The sequence below is a fragment of the Leucopleurus acutus genome, assembly GCF_964270905.1.
Source record: "Leucopleurus acutus genome assembly, chromosome: 2".
NCBI classification, from domain to species: Eukaryota; Metazoa; Chordata; class Mammalia; order Artiodactyla; family Delphinidae; genus Leucopleurus; species Leucopleurus acutus.
In genome coordinates this window covers 40358890-40382484 of record NC_139143.1, presented here as the reverse complement: position 1 = coordinate 40382484, position 23595 = coordinate 40358890, and the positions used below count along the sequence as shown (strand labels likewise).

At 50.6% G+C, this 23595-nt stretch overlaps 1 protein-coding gene across 1 annotated transcript; it reads right to left on the bottom strand.

The window, feature by feature from the left end:
• Positions 1–1934: 1934 nt before the first annotated feature.
• On the bottom strand, positions 1935–16096 carry PRELP (proline and arginine rich end leucine rich repeat protein). Its single transcript, XM_082832580.1, has 3 exons — positions 15980–16096; positions 7109–8094; positions 1935–4578 (listed from the first exon to the last, which is right to left on the bottom strand). The coding sequence occupies exons 2-3, from the start codon at positions 8076–8078 to the stop codon at positions 4403–4405; spliced, it is 1146 nt and encodes a 381-aa protein (XP_082688706.1). The 5' UTR covers positions 8079–8094; positions 15980–16096; the 3' UTR covers positions 1935–4402.
• Positions 16097–23595: the final 7499 nt, after the last annotated feature.

Genomic DNA, 23595 nt, shown 5'->3' with positions numbered 1-23595 from the left:
TGGAGCCAGGAAGGTGCCCGGGAAGCAGAATGCATATGTGGCGGGCTGTCCTCTACTTTCTCTCTACAGCCTAGGCTCTGCAGCCAGAAACCCGAGCCCCCGCCCCGCCCCCCAGTCAGCCTGGGCGTCACCCGTCCCCACCCCCCACCATTTATTCCCTGCGAAGAATGCAGATGTGACTGTTCATTCATTCCCCCCTGCAGTCTGCTCCCACTCTCCTTCCCCGCTTTCTCGGTGACGCACACCCGCCAGCCCTCCTGCTCTCTGGGCTCTTATCGCTGTGCCCCCTGCAATCGGTATTCTCCCACGCACTCGGCCAGCTTGGCCAGATTTGCGGTCACGCCACGCATGCGCCGGCTCCCCCACCCCGGACCGCCCCCCCACCCCCGCCCCCGGCCCCCGGCCCCCAGTGGAGCACCTTCTGATTTAGGCTGCACGTCTTAGACCCTCTCCCAGCTTCTGCTCTCGGTTTCACAAACACACCGGCACACATTCTGGTTACCATGGATTTCAGGGAGGGTCCATGGGATGTGTGTGTGTGTGTGTGTGTGTGTGTGTGTGTGTGAGACCTACGTGGGAACCGTCTAACGATCATGCTGTTGTTCCAGGCAGCTCAGCCCCCAGAGAGCCCGGAAAAGGTGGCGGGAGGTGCCGGAGCTGGTCTAATCCGAATCTCATTAGGAGAAGCAGGAGGGCATGATGATGGAACGGAGGTGGCAGGCCCTGGGGACAGAAGTCTGGCCAGCTGACCCTGTTGCTTCCCTGTTCGTGGGCAGAGAGGGCGGCAGGGGTGGACGTTTCAGGAACCCTCCTGCTTTTTGGACAGCAAGGGTATATTCCCTGCTGAGGGCTTGTAGCTACATAACTGCACGGCTGGAACTCATTTCTCTTCCTCTCTCAGGCACACACACACACACCCCTCATACAGGGTAGACTCCATGTCTTCCAATCTCTTTCTCATGCTGCTTCCCTTCTTTCCTGTTTATGTGCTTTTTCCTCCTTCTCCCACCTGGCAAAATCTGATTCAAACCTTAAGATCCAGCTTAAATGATAGGAGCCATTCTGGTTTCTCCCAGGCAGAAGCAGAGGCCCTCTCCACTATGCTTTCTGTACCCAACATTATTGCAAACACTTAAGACATGCAATTACTAATTCATGGATTTTTCCCTTTATGAATTCCTCAGTGGCGTGGGGTATATATTACTTATCCTTGAATTCTTAGCTGGGAACCTTGCACGTGGTTGATAGATGCTGAAAACTTGCTGAATTGAACTGAAGCAGGAAATTAGGGGGCAGGGTGGGAGGGGTGGGACAGCATCCGGCAGTTTTCATTCAAAAGAAGATGGTGTAGTCCGGGAGGATCACGGGGTTGGCTCTGGAACAAACCTTCCACCTGAAGAGAGATTCCAGGGTACCCTGTTTTAGCCCTTCTGTGAACATCTGCATAGCATGTAGACCATTCCAGATGATGTGGCTGGCCCTTTGCTCACTGCCCTTGATACACCTCTGCCATTGTTTTGTGTATCTTACACTACCTGTCCTCAACTAGTCTGTTAGCTTTTCCTGGTCAGGAATGGTGTCTGTTTTGTGTCTTTCAGTACTGAGCATTTGGGAGACCTCAACAATTTGGTATGTGTGGGTTAAAAAGAACTTGGAGATTTGGGCTTCAAATGTAGCTGTCAGATTACTTGTCTGACTTTAGGGATTATTTTTGTAACGATTGTGAGTTTGGGGGAAATTCACCAGAAAAACTTTTGGAATCATTTTCCTAGAGCTTCTTAAGGATAGGATCCTTTCTCCACCAGTCTTCTCAGAGCAAGGAAGGTGGGAGGCCTGGGGAGAGGGGTGGCAAAGTGACTTTAAGGTACTATTCTCATCTGTTTACATTGTCAAATTCAAGCAGGGTATTTTTCATATAACTTTATTTTCTCTGCTGTGAAGCGTGCTGGAATGTCAAAGTTGTTGCACAAAGTTAATACGGTCTTCAAGAAAGAACAGATATATGTACAGAGTACACATACATACACACCTTCCTACACACCTGTATGTGCATATGTCAGCAGCACTGAGAGAATTAACTTGTATATGGAGGAGGGGGCTTCCTTAAGCCCAAGGGAAAACAGCACATTGTATGTGGGAGGGTGGTGCTGTAAAGCCAATTTAATTTCCTCTGGTTTACAGATACAGGGAGCAATGGAGGAAGCAGAAATATGCTAGATGCGGCAATAGGATGATGGTGATTTTGTTGCTGCTGAATCAAAACACTTCAGCTTGGCAGGAGCTGGGGAATGACCCCTCCTCCCCGGGGAGCCCCAGGAGCTGTGCTCCCCTGAGGGCCTCATCAGAGGGGCTGAGGGCACAAGGTGGGGATAAGGTGCAGAAGGGGCTTATCCAGGCCATAGCAACAGGTTGCTTACAGACACAATAATATCTTGACTCTAAGCAGGAGCCTTGGAGAAACCAGCTGCAGCCTCAAAGAATGAAGCAGTTGTATGCAAGCATGGGGGATGGAGGCTGTAATGAAATGGGCCCATATTCTGTATATTAGCAAAAGGGAAAAATAAGAGTATAATGGGAATTTCTTGAAGTTAGGGACCTAGCTTAATCCAATTTCTTAAACATCTCTGGAACTTTTTTCAACCTAACTTGGGAGTGGGCACTGTATCCTAATCATTTCTAGGACATACGCCCCCACCCCCACCAACATACACTCAGAGGCTGTAGAGGGGCAGCATCCCCTAGAGGGAGTTAAGGGGAAGATGAAGTTGAGTCAGCCCTGTGGAACCCAGGCTTCCCTTAGAGGCCTGACACACTGCTCACCTGGGCCAGACAGGGTGGGGTGGGAACTCTGGGGGAAGGAGAGTCCATACAGGGAATAAATTATTGCAAGGGAAAGGGATAATATTTAGGACTCGTCCTGCATTAGAACACGGTCTAAAGGATGGAGCTGCATACAGGAACATGAGCGCCAGAGGGTCCTTGGAGGGGGATCTTATCCACCTCCTTGGTGTACCACATGAAAGCTGAGAGCAGAGGGGACCCATAAGGTAAGAGAGCAGATCGGAACAAACTGTATCCTCAACTGGCTTCCTGAAGGTTCCCACTTGTGTTCACTCATGATGGGAATCAGATCCCCCACCCTGGGGCCTCTGTACCTTTGTGCCCTTTAGACCCCAGAGGAGAGAGAGACCATGCACATCGCCCATGGCTCTCCAAGTTGGAACCTGAGGCCAACTCCTTGATCTTGGAAAATCACACCAGAGAGAGGAGCAGGAACACGGGAGCCGGATGTGGCCAGGACCAGCCACCAGGTGTCACTGCTGTGTCTGTCTTAGAAGGGGAGGCTGATCTGCATAAGTGGAAGAGGCTTCTGGGAGATTTCCAGGTGCTCCACCCCTTCTTGAGCAGTTTCTCAGGAACTGCTTCCTGGGAGTGGAAAGAACTGGGCCATCCTCACTGATAGAGAACAGATGGCGGGGCGGGGTTGGTGGCTCTGTACACTCCACCGTGGATGCCGTGTTTCCCAGGGCATCAGGCCTCTTATCCAGAGTGGCCAAGGGGGCAGCAGGATCCATCTGCACCCACACAGGGCCCAGCCTGGGTCTATGACTCCCACCCCTCTCCCACCAGCTGATTCCTAGTTTTTTGAGCCATTCTTCTCCTGGAATGTTCCTCCCTGCTCTTACTCTTGGAACAGAGAGGACCAGCCAGGAGGCTGTGTGCTGAGAAGGAGGGCCCCATCTCATCCCTATGCAGAGACAGCCTGATGCAGGCCCTTGTGTGAATCTCTGACCCTCTGCCCTCCCTCAGCCGTTCCCTTGCACTTCCTTTCCGGAGAACACAGGCTGGCACAGAGCTGGTGCACTGTCTGGTGCCAGTGAATGGGGTGGTGGAGCAGCAGTTTTGGAAGATGGGATCCTCGGCCAGGGAGACACGGGTTTCTCAGCCTCTTTGGGCCAGAGCTGCCCACCATGCAGGAGTTTCTAGCAGGACTTCCCAAACCTCACCTCTAGGCTTCCCCTGACCATCTTCTGCTTGCTTTGGCCAGGACAAGATCCAGATGTCAGTTCATAGCCCAGACTTACCCAGGAGTGATGAGGGGAGGAGGAGAGAGAAGAGAATATGAAGTCTTTAGACACACCTCTGTGCTTCTGGGGCCAGAAGTTTGGATGTGCAGTGGGTGTCTTTGAGCTGCGTGGACCAAATCAAGCCTTTGGAAGTCTTGCTCTAGAAGCTGCAGGGGCAGCAGAGTACGTGGCTTGTCCTCTTGCATCAGGAGGGTGGGTTAAGAAAGGCAAAGCTGAGAGCAAGAAAAGGAGACAGAGAAAACAAATGGTGGGCACAGGCACCTGGGCCACTGCATTCAAGTGTGGCCAGAGGAGCTCCAGGGGCAGAGTAAGGCCTAGATGATCACAGATTGCAGCAGGCGGAAGCACATCATGAGGTCCAGCGGGATGGGCGGCTTCAGGTAGTTTCCATCCAGCCGCAGGTAGCGGAGGTGTGGCACGTTCTCCAGATCCGAGGAGAAGTCGTGGAAGGCAACTAGATCTTTGGGGCAAATCTGGGTCCCATTGATTTCTATGGAGAAAAAGGGGAGAAGTCAGCAGGAGAGATGGGCAGGGGATCAGGCCTGACAGGGCTGGAGTAAAAGACAAAGAGGAAGAAGAGGGTAGACAGGGGTAAGGACTCTAGAGTTTTCCTCTCTGGAACTGGCTGACCAGTTCTTGGGAACGTGTGACCGTGAATGAGTCGACCGTAACCTCCAGGCTCCACTTACCCATTTGTGAAACAAATTAAGTTGGAATTGATCAACAATTGTTCTTGAAAATTTACTCAGAAGAGTCATAGAGGAAGTAAGCTTTCAGCTGAACCTTCAAAGATAGGATTACAGCAGGTAGAGACCTGGGGATTGTGTTCTGATGCTGTGACCTATTTGAATGATACTGTGGAGGCCAAGAAGCTCATGGCAGAGTTTGGGACCAGTAAACTGTGCAATGTGATGTACTAGGAAGACTAAGCTGGAGAGGTAAGTTGTGGCCACCGGTTACGGTAGGCCTTCAAATATTTCACTAAGGATGGGCTCTTTGATTTCAGTCTGAGGAATGGCACTGAGCAGGACTGTTGTTATGAGATGGATGGTGGGATATATGAACCATAGTGTCCTGGAGCGCTTAACCTGGAAGGGTCCTATGATCACGTTTGTACTATAGAAAGATGAATCTGGCTACAGTGTGGAGAAACAATAGGGGGAAGCAAGATCTGAAGCCAGCCGGTGGATGGGTTACTCTGGAGGTTTTCCTGAGAACAGAATGTGAGGCACGAGGATGAGCAGAAGGTGGTTACATTAACTGAAAAGGGACGACAGGAAGAGGAAAGGGGGCCTGGGAAGGGCATGGAGCCCTAGGACATGATGAATCTGTTGATTCTGAAGTTGATTACCGATTCTGGGGAAGGTAAGCTGGAAAGGTAAGCTATGGCCAAATTGTGGTAGGCTTTCAAACGGAAAATGAGTTTCCATTTTCTCCTTCCCCTCTTATTAGATGACAGGAGGTGTGGCATCTTCTAAATGGAGCTTTTGATTCTCCCGAAGCCTTGCTTCTTTTATCTTCTGTCGGTTGTTGTTGTGGTTGCTCTTCATCTCCTTCTTCCACTTCCTCGTCTTCCCTCTCTCCCCTTTCTTCTCTCTTCAACGCTGGAGTAGCAGAAAGAGCCCTGACACAGATGGATTTTCTTCCCATGACCTTTGTGACTTTGGACTTTACCACCCTGATGCTCAGTTCTCAAATCTGTGAAATGGTGCGAATGGGTGTGACCTTTCTGTCTTCAACCCCAGAAGGCTGGATAATACACTGCCCCCCCCGCCCCGCCACCCCTGCAGCCTGTTCTTCCACAGTGTGGTAGGAACTTGTCAGCCATGGATTAATCAAGGTATCATTTCTGTCTAGATCTGTGGCCTATACAGCCTCCTGGGGGTAATGTGTTCCATTAGTTTGCTACCTGCAGGGTAAAATCAGACAGTAGTTTTCCCTTTTCCTGAATTTGTTTCTTACAAGATTTTAAGAAGCCTTCCCCTACTTTTGTGTAATTATCTCAGATGAGTGAATAAGCCTGTTCTCCCACCTGCTTGTTTCACTATTATAGAAATTCAAAAATCCCCCTCTCATCCTTTGGCTTGAAAACTAAGGATTCCTAATATTATTTTAGGACTGCTTCTCTTTCCTCGCGGTGTCCTTTATCTGCACAGCTGCTGCATTCCTTGTGTGAACGTAGCTTGATTTTGTCCACGGACCAGATAATATTTTCTCTTTTGTTTTCAAACTGTTCTGCTGCTGCTCTACTCAGACCTGACATTTTTGATTGAAGTAAAACTGTGACTTCGAGCCTCTTTTCTGGCCTGCAATCTTTTATCCCAAGCCCGGGACCCTGTAAATGTAGCTTAGGCAAATTCTGCCTTAAGTGTACTATCTTATATGCGTAAATCTTCCAGCCTTCCAGATAGATTCAGAAAGCACCTGCATACGGACATGTCCTTCTGGCTGCACGTGTTTACCAGTTGTATATACGCTGAGTATACAGTTGCCTCTCTGTGTATGCTTTTTACAGACTCTTTAAAACCTAGGCGTAGGCTTGGGAAGAAGCCTCTTTCCTCACAGCTGCCAGTTTCTGCAGTGGACAGGCCCAGGACATTTCAGAGTCAACATTTAAATGTCACCATTCTGCTTTTAGGAGAATGTCCAGGCCTATATTCCATGTCTACCTTACCTATAGATCTGGAGGGCAAAGGAGCTGGGGCTGATGGGAAGGGGTGGAGGGAGAAAAGCTATTACCCTCCAAGCATGGTATTCTGGGCACTTTATCCATATTAAACGATTAAATCTTCACGTCAACTTTGTGCCATTCTCATTTTACAAATGAGGAAACTTCCCAGAGAGGTCGGATATCCTTTTAAGGTCACATAGATAGTAAGTGGAAAGACCAAGGTTTGAAGACCAGGGCCCCATTGGGTGCGTTTTGCACCCCCCACCGTGAGGCTCATGAGAAAGTGTTGAGGCAGAAGAGACTCCAGCTTCCCTCCCAGTGGCTGCACCCCAGCCCTGCCCCCACTCACGCTCGATGCTGTTGTTGTTGAGGTACAGGTGCTCCAGCTTGTTGCTGATGGCAGGCACATTGCTGATCTTGTTGTGCGACAGGTGGAGCACGAGGAGGTTGGAGATGTTAAAGGAGTTCCTGGGGAGGCCCCTGTCTGAGAGCTTGTTGTAGTTGAGGCGAATGAAGGCCAGGTTGGGGAAGCCCTTGAAGTATCCGCTGGGGATGGTCTCGATTTTGTTGCTGTCCAGGTAGAGCTGGTGAATGGCCACAGGGATCTTGGGTGGCATCTTTCTCAAGATGTTGTGAGCCAGGTTGAGCTGCATGAGGTTTTTAAGGCCCTGGAAGGTGTCGGGCTTGAAGACGCCGTCGCTTAGCCTGTTGTGTTGGAGATCCAGGAGCAGCAGTTTCTCCAGCTTGCTGAAGACGCCGGGTGGGATTCTGGAGATATGGTTCTGGCTTAGCCTCAGCTGCTCTAAGTTCTGGGGCAGAGCCGAGGGCACCTCTTCAAGGTGGTTCTTTTCCATGTAGAGGAACACCAGGCTGGGTAATTTCTCTAGCACTTTCTGGTCCACCTTGCGAATTCGGTTGTTGTCCAGGTTGATCCACCTCAGGCCCGTGGCATTCTTGAAGGACTCCACTGGGAGCTCGGTTATGAAGTTGTTCTGGAGATAGAGGTAATGGATGCGGGATGGGATGAGAGGGACCTTTCGAAGATTGCGGCTGTCACAGTAGAGGGCAGACGGGAAATCAGGGGGGCAATAGCACTCCCGGGGACAGTCAGGAAAGATAGATGGAGGGCCTGGTGGGAGGGGAGGAGGCAGGTCTGTAGGCTCCAATGGCTCATGGGGCTGAGGAAAGCTGGGTGTGGGCCTGAGTCTGGGTCTGGGCTGGAGCCTTGGTCTGGGTCTTGGTCGTCTTGTTGGCTGGCCTTGGACCTCTGAGGCCAAGATGAGGAGAAGTGGGAGGAGCCAGCAGAGGGATGACCTCATGATCCAGGTGACGCCCCTGTGGGGAGGAATACAGGAAGTCATCAGCCTGCTGGACCTCAGTAATGAGAGGACATGTCTTTGCAGCTAGAGTTGGTCAGGATGGGCTCCAGGGGCAGCTGTGGGAGGGACCTGTGGAAGCATCTCCTTGTTTGCCTGTATCCAGCAGGTGAGAAAGTAACAAGGGCTGGAGGGTCTGGACCCTCTCCCAGAGGCCTAGCCGCTGAATGTGTTAAGCCTGCTCTGGAGGGTGTGAGCCATCCTGGCAGAAAGCACATTGGGCTGTGAATCAGGAGTCCCGGGGTTTCCTGGAGAAGACCCTTAACCTCTCTAGCCCTCGGTGTCCCCATCTGCACCATGAGAAAATCATCCCTCCACTTATACTCCCCTTATAGGACGGATGTTAGAATATGTGAGCCATAGAGTCCTGGGGTGTTACATCTGCAGGCTCCTTACGGATCCCATAACTCGGTGGTTTTCAAACTGTGCCCCCATTTCTGTGGAGTCCTCCTGAGAGAGGGAGACCAAGGGGGTGGCCCTGGGGTACCCCCAACCCACCCTGTGCCAACCTGAGCAGCTCTGTGTTTTTTTAATCTGTTATGTATATTGAGGTTTAGCCAAAGCATTCATTTGAAAAAAAAGTTGCATTGCTAAAAATGTTTTGAAATCCACCAATCAAGTCCAGACTTGACTAGTTATAAAAATTGAGTACTGGAGGAAAGAAGTCGCTTGTGAAGGCCAGGAAGCTATGTAACAGCAGACCCAGGACAAACCCCCAGGTCTCCATGGGCTCACAGCGCTCTTGGGAAGGAAGTGCTGCAGATACCCTTGTGTCTGACCTTGATCACCCCTCACCCCCAGCGCTCAGCTCAGAGAATGCTGGTCTTTGCCAGCAGGATACACACCAAGAATTTCTCCCCAGATGTGGAGGCTCCTGGGGAAATAAACAAGGAAGGAACTGAAAGCTATGGGGAATACAACAAACTAGTGAATATAACAAAAAGGAAGCAGACTCATAGGTATATAGAACAAACTAGTGGTTACTAGTGGGGAGAGAGAAGCAGGAAGGGGCAATACAGAGGTAGGGGATTAAGAGGTATAAACTATTATGTATAAAATAAACTAGGATATATTGTACAACACGCAGAATATAGCCAATATTTTATAATAACTAGAAATGGAGTGTAACCTTTAAAAATTGTGAATCACTGTATTGTACACCTGTAACTTATATAATATTGTACATCAACTATACTTCAATTTAAAAAAAGGCTGTGGGGGTCATTTCTTCTGACCTGGTATTGCTGCTTTCCATATCCATTGGAGTTGGTGGGATTGAGGTGGGATATAAAGAAGAACTTCCTGCCTCAGAGACATAGTGGAATAGGTTGCTAAAGGGTGTTTTCGGGTTGCCCTTCCCCTTGGTCCTGATGACACCTCAGACAGGGTCATGTACTTTGAGTTGAATTAAGCTGGGGAAATTGCAGTAGACCCAAGTCTGCAGATGGAAATTGGCTTCTCCCATAGACTTGTTCCCCTGGCCTGGCTGGGTTACCTGTACTTTCCCCTCCCAGGGCCATCATCCCTGTGACAGCCCCTCTGGTCTCCCTCTGGGGTCTCTGTTTCCTCATTGCTCCCAATGGCCCTCCTTGCTGCTGCTTCACAGTTGTGGTGGTCTGTCCCTCTCCTTCCTGGGGTCTGGGACACATTGGAGATGCAGGTTTCTTGGGGTGCCCTGCAAGAGAGTGGGCTGGAGTGTATCCCCAGCTGCATCTGGACCCTGTGAAGCCTCTGTTCCAGGCTTCCCCTCTCTTTCCTTGGAGCCCACATCTTTCCTTGTGTGACCCAGTGCCGGCTTCCTGCTGGCTTTGCTCAAAGGAAGACGATAGAAGCCCTTCACCAGCTGCTTAGTCCTGAGTCCGATGCTCGGGAGGAGCTGAATGCGACAAGAGACAGGAAAGAGGGCAGAGCCCACCCTGGAGGGGCAGAGGGCATCTCCCCACACCTTTCACACATACCCCCTGGACACCCAGCCTGCACACTCTCACATACACACCACTCCTCTCCCCGTACCACACACATAAGCAAACGCACGCTCCCCTGTCATCTGTGTGCATGAGTGAATCCTCATAGAGGATACTGAGTATGGGAAGGAAGGAGAGGAAGAAGGCGGAAGGCAGATGAGGACGGAGGAGGGAGGAGACTGCCCTGCAGCTTCTGTTGCTTCTTCACCTCCCTCTAAGGTGGTCTCTTCCCAGGCAGACCTCTCCAAGGGGTCCCGGAGTACCATGTCCCCTGGGCCTCCCATCACAAAGGACCTTGCAGTTAGATTCTTGTCTTTATCTCCAGTTGAGGATGTAACAGTTTTGGGGATACACCAAAAGGACTGAGAAGAAAAGACATTCATTGTAAAACCAAACTTGAGTCTTGTTGCCGGACCCCACACCACTTGTAACTGGTGAACCATGAATTAATATGTTACAAGTCCTGTAATTTTCTTGAAAATAACACAACCATATTGCACATAGATTTTAAACAGGTGGTTAAAACATTAGTGTACTAAAATCAAACATTTTTAAGAGCTCCAATTTTTGTGACCTTGAATTTTTTTGCTTTGGCGTTTTTTATTTCCTGATCGCCCAGAAGCCTGACAATAAGCAAGAGATCTCTCATGGTGTGAGAAGCCCTGCCCTGGGGAGGCTTCCCAGGCTGGCTGGGCCCTCTATCCCTTCATTGCCTTTGTCACCAAGAGCATCTACCTGGTGCTGGGCCCTGAGGGAAGCAAGAAAAGCTCGTCCAGAGTGGAAGCCTGCTCTGTGAGGCACTGTGACTCAGGCAGCTGGCCCTCGCTCAGGGGTGTTTCTTGGTGGTTCAGGGCCTGGGCAGCACTTGGCCTCATTGTCAGGGGTGACAGAATCACGGGTTAGTCACAGCTCCGCCTGGCAGGCCTGCCCTCCACTCCTTCCATCCACGTGAACACAGGACTTCCTCATCCCCACCTCCTATGCCAGACCTTTTGGGAACTTCTCTTATCTTCCCATGGGTCCTCTGACCCTTCTACACTCTAGACCCCTGGGGCTGGCCAAGCTCCTCTCAGAGATGAGAGGAGGTTCCCACGGAGAAGCTCCTGGGCCTGTTCTGTGGAGAAACTGGATCTGTTCAATTCTCCTTCTCTTAGCCTGTGGCTGAACCATTCTGTGTGTGTCTGTGTGTGTGTGTGTGTGTGTGTGTGTTTGCACGCGCACACACTTCCTTCTTTAGGAAATAGTGCTCATTTCTAAGGCTTTTCTCATCAGGCAGTGCCCCGTCCTGCTGGAGTCTGGGCAGCCCCCAGAGTCTAAGTCTCCAAACCAGAATTTGTGACAGACTGGAGGTCCTTGGACTCCAAGGGGAGCCACAGTCTTCCTCACAAAGCCCAGAGTCACACCTTCTTATGTTCCTGTCTTCCAGAACCTTCTGTCCGGTCATAACAGTGCCTTAGGCTGGCTCGTAAGTGTGTGTGAGTTTTAAATTTTGTATGCCTTTGCAAGCACGCCTCCCAGCTTTCTGCCAGGCTGTGCTCACTGCTTGCTCAGTGAACACATGTGGACCACCTAGAACCACTCACCTCCTCCTGCAGCCTGTTCACCAGCATCGGTTCTCAAAAAGCTGCTCGTTTGTGGGGGGAAAGCAATTGCTTTGACTGACCCAAAATTCACTCCCTCATTTAAGAACATTTTCTTTTTTTCTTTTTAATAAATTTATTTATTTATCTTTTGGCTGTGTTGGTCTTCATTGCTGCACGCAGGCTTTTTCTAGTTGCGGCGCGTGGGGGCTGCTCTTCTTTGCGGTGCGCGGGCTTCTCATTGCGGTGGCTTCTCTTGTTGCGGAGCACGGGCTCTAGGCACGCGGGCTCAGTAGTTGTGGCTCATGGGCTTAGTTGCTCCGCGGCATGTGGGATCTTCCCGGACCAGGGCTCGAACCCATGTCCCCTGCACTGGCAGGTGGATTCTTAACCACTGTGCCACCAGGGAAGCCCTAAGAACATTTTCTAAGAGAGTTTTAAATTCAAATTTCAGTTCCAAGTATTAGAGATTTGGGCTTGAATCCTGGCTCTGACCCTCTTCCTCAGGCCCCAGGCTCCTCAACTGTGTGAGGATCACACACGTTAAGGCATGTTGTAGAGCATAAAATCTCTACAGATGGCAGTGATTTCGTTTATTCATTTATTTGTTTATAAAAGGGCATATTCTCTAGAGAGACTCTGACCTATTTGTTTATTTTTTTTAGGCCGTGCTGTGTGGCATGTGGGATCTTAGTTCCCCAACCAGGGATTGAGCCCATGCCCTCTGCACTGGAAGCACAGTCTCAACCTCTGGACCACCAGGGAAGTCCGAGAGACTCTGATTTTTAAAATGAGATAGCCCTGTCCCTGCTTAGCTCATAAATTCATTCATTTAAGGTTCAAACTCCCAGGATCCTTGCAGTGTTTAGCCTCAGGACTGGGGGCAGGGTTGAGGTCCACATGGGTTTGCCAAGTCATTAGGGCAGGTTTACGGGTAATTGGCTTTGTATGGAGAGAGTCTCGGGTTGGGGCTGGGCTGGGAGTGATGTTGGGTGTGTCTCCCCGGGTTAAAGAAGGATGACTCCACGCTACTTCCTGGTGTTCTTCTTTCTTGTCAGATCTCCCATCTAGCTTGTCACCCCTGAGCCTCCATGGCTTAACACAGCCAGTGACCCTACCACGGAGGATGGGGTTGCCCCTGGACACACCCATGGACATTGGGATGACCTTCTTTCTTTATTCCCTTCCTTCTGTCCTAAACTCAGACTTCTGAAAGCTATCCTGTTCCCTTTACCTCTTCCTGAAGCCCAGAAGAGAGTTGGAAGCTAGGTGAATCAGGTGGTCTCTGACCAGCTGTTAGCAGAGGAGAGAGGCAGGCCCAGCCAGGCTGCCTGAGACTCTTCCAAGGCCTCCAAGTAGGGCTTGTGGGGTTCTGAGGTAAGGAAAGGGTTGACATGGAGGCATGGTAAATTCAGCATATCACTGATGCACTGTCCCTTTCCTGGGGAGTGAAATCAGAGTAAGGGTGAGCCTGATTGGGGCAGAGGCAGGGAGTGCATCATGGTGCGTATTAGACAGAGGATGTGGGGTCACAGCCCGTCTACCTCGACCTAGTGACGTGACCCTGTTCTCGCCTCAGTTTCCTTATCTGTAAAATGGAGATAACGAAGTTTTCCTTATCCCTATCTTCTTCATCCAGTTGTTTTCAGAAGTGTGATAAGCAACTTTAAAATGTGCTACAGATCAGAAAGTGCTAAAAATCAATATAACACTATTATGGAGAGACAATCTGTCTCCCCAGTGTCTACCACCAGGCAAAGTGTAAACACAGTGTTTTTTTGGCCTCAGGCCACTAGTCCAGAAGAGCAAGTTTTCCATTCCAAGGGCCTGGGGAAGAAACAAGCGTGAGAATGGCTCTAGTCCTCTGACAGCCTGTCACCTCACCGTATCCTTCTCTCTGCCTCCATCCCCTAACATCTCCAAGCCCTGAAAAAAGCATAAAAGAATCTGTCTGATGCACTGGGTGCTTGTAAATGTGGTCTCAACCCTGCAACTCATCAGCTGTTTAGCTGGGTACTCTTGAGAAATCTCTTACCTCTACTAAGCTTCAGTTTCCTCATCTGTAAAATGGGCATACTAACATCTTATCAGATTATTTTGAAGGTTAAGTGAGGAAATGTGTGAAAAGTGAGGCTCAGTGAATGTTAAGCTATTGACATTATTTCAAAGTAATGTGGTCTCTTTCCCTCCAGCTTGGCCAGAGGACAGCCCTGCCCTCCACCGAAAGGCTGATCTATGCAGGTGGGCACATGGATTTCTCCCAACCTTCCTACACAGAGCAATTTCCTCCTCTTTGGGGCCTGTGAGACCACACTTGGGTCTCAGAACCAACAAATTAGAGAGAACACAGATGGCCCAGCCGTTCGGGGAATGTTTACTCTGTCCCTCCAATTCAGTAACCCCCACCCCTAGCATTTCTGAAGCAGGTGAGGGGATGCTGACCTCCTGTCCTCAGCAGGCTGTGGAGTCCCACTGTGACCCATGACTTCCCATCCCAACCTGTTGCACCTGGCCTTTCTGCCCCTTCCAGCTTCTCCCACAGGCCCAATAAATAGGGCTGCCGCCCCCTCTCCCAGGAAGGCGAAAGGGGAGTGTTCAGCCCATCCTCTGTGTGAGCCCGTCAGAACAGACAACTGTTGGGCAGGGGAGGGGGGCATCTAGAAGGGATGGAGGCGAGCCCCACGCATGCCCCTGGGGGCCCAGGGAAGGCAGATTAGCAGGTAAGAGGAAACATAAACTCTTTGGAGCTACCTTGGGGGAACTTTCTTTCTGGAATGTACCCCCACGACATACCTGTCAGTGCTTACAAGGAGAAGGAGGGTGAGAGTTCACAGGAGGTCTTCCCTGTTCCCTCAGGTGCTTTTTCTACTCCGCAAAAGAGGGTGACCCACTTGGGACCCTCGGGAGCTCCTCCGTCAGACAGTCCTTGTCCAGGAAGCCACACAGCCCTTCTGCGCAGCTAACTGCCTGGGGTCTTCAATTCCACACAGGTCTCCTCAGGCCCCTGGTTCAGGTTCTCAAGCCCTAGCTGACCCTCAAGTTCTGAGACAACAATAGATTCCTGGGTCTTGATCCAGTGGGTCTGGAGCAAGGGGTCCAGACATCTACATTTTTAGTAAGCACCTCTCTCCCCCTCCCCTGCACGCAGGGCGTCTGGAAGAGCACCCATATTTGGAGACTCTGCTCTTGCCCATGCCCTGCCTGCCTTGGGATAGCACTCTGTGTCGTCACAGAGGAATGAGTTGGGGAGATGGAGAGGGACCACCCTATTTGGAAACAAGCCCCATTCGGTTGGCCACTTCAGTTTTCCCCTCCCTGACTGATTAAGGAACTACTGTCTTGTTTCCTCTCCCACAGGGACCCCTTACCAATGTGGGATAATTTTGAAGTGGCTTTAAAGAGAAATCTTTTCTAGTTGCCTGCAGAAAAAAGAAATGAATTGCCCCCATAGCTGGGAATTAGTACCTCCAAAGTCAGAGCTACTAGGAAGACACTGTGCAGGTTGGAAACCTGCTTTTCTCTCTCCCACTCAATTATGTTCTGAAGAACGAAGAAATCCTTCCAGCTCCTGCAGTTGTTCATGCCCTTCCTACTCCGCCTGGACTCAGGACACATGATTTCTTTTGGCTCTGCCATCTCAGTGGGGAAACACACTTTCTCTTTTCTCTTACAGCTGGGGAGGCGTGTGAGAGGGCAAGAGACAAGATGCAGCGTGTGTGCACGTGCCTGTGTGTGTCCCTGCCAGTGTCTCATCACTATGTGCTCTAGCCCTGCATGTCAAATGCAGAAGAGTGGAGGTGAATGGACAGGATGCCTTCATATTGGGTGCGTATTCGTGGGTGTGCATGTGGAGTGAGAGTGCAGCCTCTGTGAGACACGTGTGTGTGCCTGTGACAGTGTGTGACAAAACGTGAAAGGTGCAGAGAAATGGGTTCTAGAGTAGGGTTTCTATGGGAACTTGATCTGTAGAAATACTGTGTGCAGCATAACTCTGCGCTACAACAAACATCTGTACCAAGAAAGTTCAGCTTTTGCAACAAGCAAATACATGGGTACAGAATGATGCAGAGAAGGAAGAGGGTGGAGAAGAAATGAGGAAGACTAATTTGAGCTCCTTCGAAAGGAGAAAAATTTGGTGGAAGGAAGGAAAGAAGGATGGAAGGAAGGAAGGGAGGGAGGGAGGGAGGAAGGAAGGAAGGAAGGAGAGGATACAGACTAGATCAATAAACTAGCTTGGATAGAGCAGGAAGAAACTGGCTGGAGGCAGGAGCCTTCCTCCCCATCTCCAGACTGGACTTACCTGCACAACCTGCCTCTCCTCTCAGCTCTGGGTTTAGTCGGCAAGGCTCCCTCCGTCTCCCCCCACCCTCTGGTGGAGCTGTGGCAGCAGAGAGCCAGCTAGAAGTTCTGATCTCTCAGTGGTGTGTGCCTGCTTGTGTTTGCCTGGCTTTTCTTCCACTGGATCCTATTGGGGTGGGGAGGTTAGGTTGGGGGAGGGCCGGGCAAATTGTAAGGAGGGAGGGGAGGAGTGAGGAAGGGAGGGGAGAAGGGAGGGAGGGAGGGGAGAAGGGAGGGAGGAGACGAGAGGGAGGGAGCTTGGGAAAGGAGGAATGACAACAATAAAGTCTTTATTTAGCAGCCAAGACTCCCAAAGACTTCATCCACACACCATGCCCACTAACGGACCCGTTTTTAATAACATTTCCTTCTGCTGCTGCTGCTTCTGGGAGGGAGATTGTTTGACCCATGTTTGGAAAACAGGCCAAATTAACAGAGGAAAAGGAATGAAAAGCGTCAGACTCTTTCATTCCTCCTCCTAACAATTGCCTTTCTTCTAATGCCCCTCACTCCCCTGCTGTTACGTTCCCAAATGTGAGGGGTGTGGGATGTGTCCTCTGAGCAGTGACAGTCCTTCCCTGGGTCATCTTGTCTAGGAGGTTGCTAAGGGAATGGAGTCTTGCTGCGTGTGAGTTAGCACAAGAGACAGCCTTGGTTTGGCTGCCAGGATGCTCTGAGGGAGAGGGAAAAGTCTGGCCTGGGATCACACTGCAAAGGTAAGGCAGAATAAAGATTTTATGTAAGACCTAAAGTCACTGTCCGTGTGAACACCGGCAGTGTCTTTTTTCAGCTTCTCCATGTATATCACACTCAGGAGAGAGTTGAAGGCTGTATGGTCATCACACAAAGTACGTGAGGAAACCCAAATGTCCCCTGTCCATGTCATCCCAGAAGACCCACTCAAGTAAGACCATCACCTCTAATAATTCTCCTCAGTTAAAAAACTGCAACACACTTGTAGCTAAGTGTTAAGTAACAGCCCATCGAAAGTGCCTGCCGCCTCAGCTGATTACTTAGAAAACTTGATGTTTACTTTTTCTATCATCAGGTCCCTGGAGAGCTGCTTCATTGGAAGCATTGGCTGGGAGAGCATTTTGCGATTCACTGGCTTCATATAGCCAGACCCTTAGCCTCCTCCAGAAAGAGCTTCCCTTCTTGGGGTCTCGGGGACACCAATTGTCGAAGCTTCACCCCAAGGGAGGTATTTATCTCTTTTTGGTGTGTCAAGGACAATATGAGGTGAAGGCTGGGAAAAGTGGTGGGAAATTAAGATACCTGGGTTGCTGCTGCAGTTGCCGACTCCTAGGATGGAGGCGGAATGTGGGGACAGAAAAGTGCAGGGAAGGTGAGGCAGTGGGGAGGTGGCTCTCCAATGTGGTGGATTACAGCTACATTTCCAGAGAGTCAGGACCTGCTCACACTTCCCACCCAGGTTGAAATCCCATCTTGGGGGCTCACTGCTTATTTGATCTGCACAGTAAGTGCTTAAAGCAAGAGAAGAAAGGGCACGATTGTCTATGATCCTTTCCACAGGGAGGCAGCTCAGGCTCCTCACCTCCCCACTGCCCTGTCTGGAGACTCTGCCAGGAAGGAGAGGTGTGGCCCTGAGCAGTTTGGGCTCAACTGCCCTGTGGTCATCAGGCCCACAGGGGCTGGATCTGGGTCAGACCCTCACCCCTCACAAACTGAGGCTCACAGCCTCGGGTGGCTGGGGGTCCGGGCAAATACGCAACAGGGAGGAGCTGTGGGAGTCTTGTGGTAGCGTACCCCTCAGCCAGCCTGGGGGTCTGGGTCGCCTGGGGTGAGTGGCTCCTGGTGGGTAGAGGCAGCATCCTGCCCATCATGGTATAACCCGCAGCACCCACCTGAGGCTTGGCACAGCCTGGGTGCTCAGTAGAAGTCTGTTTCATCACATTTAAGAGGGTTGAACAAGGAAATTCTCTGTCGATCTCTTTTTTTTTTTGCGGTACGTGGGTCTCTCACCGTTGTGGCCTCTCCTGTTGTGGAGCACAGGCTCCAGATGCGCAGGCTCAGCGGCCATGGCTCACGGGCCCAGCCGCTCCGCGGCATGTGGGATCTTCCTGGACCGGGGCACGAACCCGCGTCCCCTGCATCGGCAGGCGGACTCTCAATCACTGCGCCACCAGGGAAGCCCTTTTTTTTAAAAAAATTAATTAATTAATTAATTTATGGCTGTGTTGGGTCTTCGTTTCTGTGTGAGGGCTTTCTCTAGTTGTGGCAAGCGGGGGCTACTCTTCATTGCGGTGCGGGGGCCTCTCACTGTCGCGGCCTCCCTTGTTGCGGAGCACAGGCTCCAGACACGCAGGCTCAGTAGTTGTGGTTCACGAGCCTAGTTGCTCCGCGGCATATGTGGGATCTTCCCAGACCAGGGCTCGAACCCGTGTCCCCTGCATTGGCAGACGGATTCTTAACCACTGCGCCACCAGGGAAGCCCCTTGATCTCTGTTTAAAAAATGTTATTACTGTAAAAATATGAAAAACTAATACCTTCTCTTGATTCAGAATCCAAAAGGTACGAAAGATTGCACCGGAGAAAAGTCTTCTCCCCCTGCCTGCTTCCCCGTAACCCAGTTTCCTTCAGGACACAACCAGCATAACAGTTTCTTGCGTGCTGCCAGATTTAACTTAATGCACATACCAGTGATAGGTTCAGGCAACTAAGCCTTTTATTTTTACTCAGTAGGGTGTCTTGATGATCACTCCATATTGACGCATAAGGCTCTCTCTCACTCTCTGCCCCATATTTGTCTGGGCAGCCCCTCCTGATGGACATTTGGGCTTGCTGCCACCTCCTGACCCATTTTTAAGGTAAGCAGTGCTGGGCTTGGAGTCTCACAAACTTGGGTCCAGTTCTGGCTCTACCTCCTTTCCATGCTAACTGTGTGGCCTTGGGCTACTCATTTGCCCTCTCTGAGCCTCAGTTTTCTCATCTGTGTGTGGCAGGTATCAATTGCAGTCTACTGACTAAGTAGTTAAATTATTTTACAATTTAAACTTTCTTCTATAATTTAACTTAGTTTCTGAATCTGAGCACTCTTGTCACTGGGACAGTGGAAAACTCCACCTCAGTCCTGGGTGTCCCTCCCCTTGGGGTTGTCCAGCTGCTGAGGCAGTTAACGTTTTACCTCCAGTGCTACAGGACACGTCCTTCATCCTGGGAGGCCCCTCTGGCCTGGCAGCCCTCTGACGCTTTCTAAGGCTGTGTACTGAGGACAGAAACCTTCTGCAAAGTTGTCATTTCCTTTCTGCAGACATGCTGGCTCCTGGCACTCTGCCAGGGGCTCAACCACCACCCCCCCCAAACCAGACCCCACATTCTACCCTGGCCTGGCCCAACCAGGGACCATTTCTTCTCGGGGAAGAAGCTTCCTTATCCTCTTTACTTCTGGCCAAGACATTGCATGTATACTCAGAAACCCCCAAGGGCTCTGGTTGTCAACCAAAGGGAGGGGAAAGACAGGGAGGGGAGAAATGAACCATGTCTGCAGCCACACAGGGAGTGCAGTTGTACTGGGGGACCCTGAAATCCCTTTCTGCTCATTCTTCATGATCCTGTCCAGAGGTTGTCAATTTGTGGGCCAGCTGAGCAGTCCTGCTACACCATCAGCTGGTATGACCAGACAACACTGGTCAGGGGGCTGCTTAGTCAGCATTGCTTCCAGAGTTCCTCAGGTCCTCGAGAAGCCAGGCTCAGGGGAGTGGTAATGGCATTTTGCCTTCCAAGGTGAGGTCCTCCAAGGTTCTGGGATACCTCTTCCACCCTCCAATTACATCATCCTGGAACTCCAGTCTAACTTAATATTTATGTTGTAAAAATTGCCTTTTGCAAGTCACAACACCTAGATCTAATATCCAAGTTCCAGATATAATTCTGATAAGTCACAGATGGCATCCTGCTCCATGCAATGGAATATTGGGTAATGACACTGCCTTACATAGGCACAGTCACACTGCCACCATGTGATGATGACACGTGGACATATGTAGTTAATTATGCCCCATGTTGCAAAGTTCAGGAGGGCAGGAGCAACTCAGGCCGACCTGGGGCCACCACACATGACCCTGGGCATCCTCACATCCACACGTGCACCAAGCATCATCTTTAACCTGAATAAAAGTTATAGTAATAGCTAAAGCTCATTGAAGTTTACCATACCTCAAGCCTTCTTCTCAGCCCTCTACACGAACAACTCTTCAATCCTAGTACAACTCCATGATGCGGTACTGCTGAAACACTCATCTGACAGGTGAGGGACGGAGGCACAGATAGTTCATGTGCCCAAGGTCACACGTCTAGTAATGGTAGAGATAAGACTGGAATCCAGGTTGTTCTGCTTCCAATGTTCTTGTTCATGTATATATCTATGCTGTTGTGATGAATAAAATGCAAGTTCTTTAAAATGATCTAGAGATCATTTTAGAAATCCATGTAGCTGGTGTCCTTAGGTATTTTCTATTAATGCAAGTTTAACTAGCAACACATTTTTTTTTATGTTGAAGAGAAATCCTCACACTCAAAACGGTTGAGAACCACTGATCCAGGCCTCAGTTTCTCATCCCTAAAATACAGATTTACCCTCAGCTCCTCTCTTTCTCCCCCCGCCAACCGTATGGACTCCCTAAGTTCTGTCAGTCGTATTTCCTTAGTGGCTTTGGCAGCTTCCCCCCTCACCTGCCATGGTACTACACCACTACTGGGGCTCCCGAACGAGTGTCCCTGCCTCACCCCTCCCTCTGGCCTCCACCTTCCACCTGGATCTTCCTAAGGCGTGGATCTGACCAGGTCACCTTTCAGTGACTTCCTGTCCCCATAACCGTGGTTCTTAGCTTATGGTGCAGGTCAGATTCACCAGAGAGCTCTTAAAAATGTCTGAGCACCACCCCCACCCCACCCCCCGCCTTAGAGATGCTGATTCAAATAGATCTGTATTTTTTTTCTTTTTTGCTGTACACGGGCCTCTCACTGTTGTGGCCTCTCCCGTTGTGGAACACAGGCTCCGGACGCGCAGGCTCACCGGCCATGGCTCACGGGCCCAGCCGCTCCGCGGCATGTGGGATCTTCCCGGACCGGGGCACGAACCTATATCCCCTGTATCGGCAGGTGGACTCTCAACCACTGCACCACCAGGGAAGCCCTAGATCTGTATTTTTAAAGGCTGCCACCGTGAGAGATTGGGATCCACACCTTTGGCTGAGCTCTGACTCCTCCTTACTTCTCCAGCCCCATTTCTCAAACTCTAGACCCTAACCATGTGACTGTCTCACAGCAACCAGAATCCTCCAGGCTATTTCACATCTCCACATCTTTGCTCTCTGACCCTTCTGTCCGCCAGCTGTTGCATCCTCTAGGATGATCTCCTGACAGCACTTTCCTCTCCAACCCCATGGGTAGCCATAAGCACTCTGTCCATGTGTTCCAGCATCCCCCTAGTGTGTGTCCATCCCAGGACCTGTGCCACTTCCCTGCCCTCCTCTGTTCTCCTCTCTGCCTGCTCTACAAACTCCCCAGTGGCCTGTGTCAAATCTGATTCTTGGAGCCCTGGGACCTGGCACAGTTCTGACACACAGTAGGTGTCAGTACCCTGAACCCTGGCCTCAGTGTAATCTGCCAGCCAGTCCAGAAGCACTAGAATACTTTCTCCTCCTTTGTGTTTGCCCGAGCCATTGCAAAATCCTCCTGTGTGTGTTTTTCTGCAGCCTTCTCACTTTCTAATCTATTTTTCATGACCCACAAGCATGTTATTTCCCAAAACACAAACTTGATCATGCGATCTCCTTGCTTAAAATTCCGTAGTGAGTCTCAGTTTTTTACAGAACAAAATTCAAATGCCTTAGCATGACACGAGGCCCTGCAGTCTGACCTGGTTTTCCTGCCATTCTCATTTCCTTCTATAATTCCTACAGAACTTGAGAGCCAGATTCACGGGGTCACGTATCCCAGGTTTTCATGTCTCTAAACTTTTGCCCAATCTAGGTTCAGATGTCCTTCTTCCCTTATTTGTCATTTGGGAAACTCCTATTCACCCTGCAGGACCCAAATCAAATATTATCTCCTGTATGAAGCTCTCCCTGATTTCCACAGGCAGAGTGAGCTTGCTCTTGTCCGTGCTCCCCTGGGCCACAGCTCTCTTACTGCACTTACCGCACGGTGCAGTTACTGCTTGTACCTCCTTTGTATGATCAGAGGGTCTCCAAGGCAGAAACCCAGCTCCTGGCAAAGGACCTGGCAGAGGAGTAATAATGGTCAGAATAGCTAACATTTCCAAGAGCTTACTATGTACCATGCATCTACTTTACAGTGCATTACCTCATTTAATCCTCATAACAACCACAGGACTAGGTACTATTATTATTATCCCCATTTTACAGGGTGTTATACAGTCTCTAAGTGTCAAAGCCAGGCAGCCTGGCTCCAGGGTCCATGCTACACTATACTGATAATGCTTGCTGAACGAATGGTAATCCACAGTGAGTTATGTGTGTGTGGGAGTGTGGGGGGCGGTGTTAGTTAATAAAACATGATATGACCCGACTCCTACCCACACTACTGCCGGTGTCAGGCTGCATTGGAACCCTGGTCTCCCGAGAGCCAGTCTGTGGCTTTTACTGAGATAACAGAGCTGTCATCTCTTTTCCAGGAGCCGACACAATGCTCGCCCACTCCTCTCATTATCCCCATAAGCATCAGCCTCCTTTCTTTTTATTTTTCTTGTGTTCTGCTCTGCTTGCCCAGTCAGGAAAAATGACTGGTTGGCCTGCAGCTCAGGGAACGGTGCCCCATCTCCCTCTTGCCTCCTGGCCCTCCTCCGCCTACCTCCTGTGCACACCCCTGGCCTCACTCAGAGCCAGATCACAGGGCTCAGGGGCTGAGCCACGTGGCTGCCCACCCTTAGCTCCCTCTTGATTCCGGCCCCACCAGAGGGAAAGGATCCAGACAGAGGCAAAGACGGAAGCCAATGTTCTCGGCTCCAGTTTTCTCCTTTCTCAGCCTGCAGCGTTCAGAAGTGCTACTGTAGGATGTCACAGCACTGTACGCATGCACTCCCACCCACTGCCTGAGACTTCTGTTGCCTCCAGGGGCTCTCCCTCTGTAGGCTGAAGCAGAGGGAGAGAGAGAACGCGCTTTGGTAGCTGTCTGTGGGCCCCAGCTTGGTTCTCCAGAGTGGAGTCACCATCCTGCCCTGGAAATTGTGTCAAAGCACCTTCCGGAAGGGAGGGCAGCCCACCCGAGCAGATTCCTGGAACCCCTCTGTTCCTACAGTCACCCTGCCTTCTGTTCACGTTTGCGTGCCTGTGGCTTGTTCCTGGATCTCTTTTCTCTTTTCTTCACATGGTGTGGTTCTGCCCCTGACAGAGGCTGCGTCTCCCCATCAGCCTGGCATTGGCATTTCCCAAGAGCAGTGTGAGAAGGGATTCTCCCAGCTGATGGTGTGGGAAAGAGGAGCCATGATTGGCTTCATCCTTGTTCTCCCTCCCCAGTCAGTGCCCAGGGAGGGTAGCAGGGGAACTTAGGGCTTATTTGAAGTGTTCCATTGACTCTCAGTCTAAAATGGGCAA

What these genes read in the sequence shown, in the direction of transcription:
- PRELP (XM_082832580.1), bottom strand. Translation starts at nt 8,078, where the DNA reads ATGAGGTCATCCCTCTGCTGGCTCCTCCCACTTCTCCTCATCTTGGCC. An exon ending in CAACAACAACAGCATCGAGC is followed by an intron (nt 4,579 to 7,108) that starts GTGAGTGGGGGC and finishes TTTTCTCCATAG; the next exon opens with AAATCAATGGGACCCAGATT.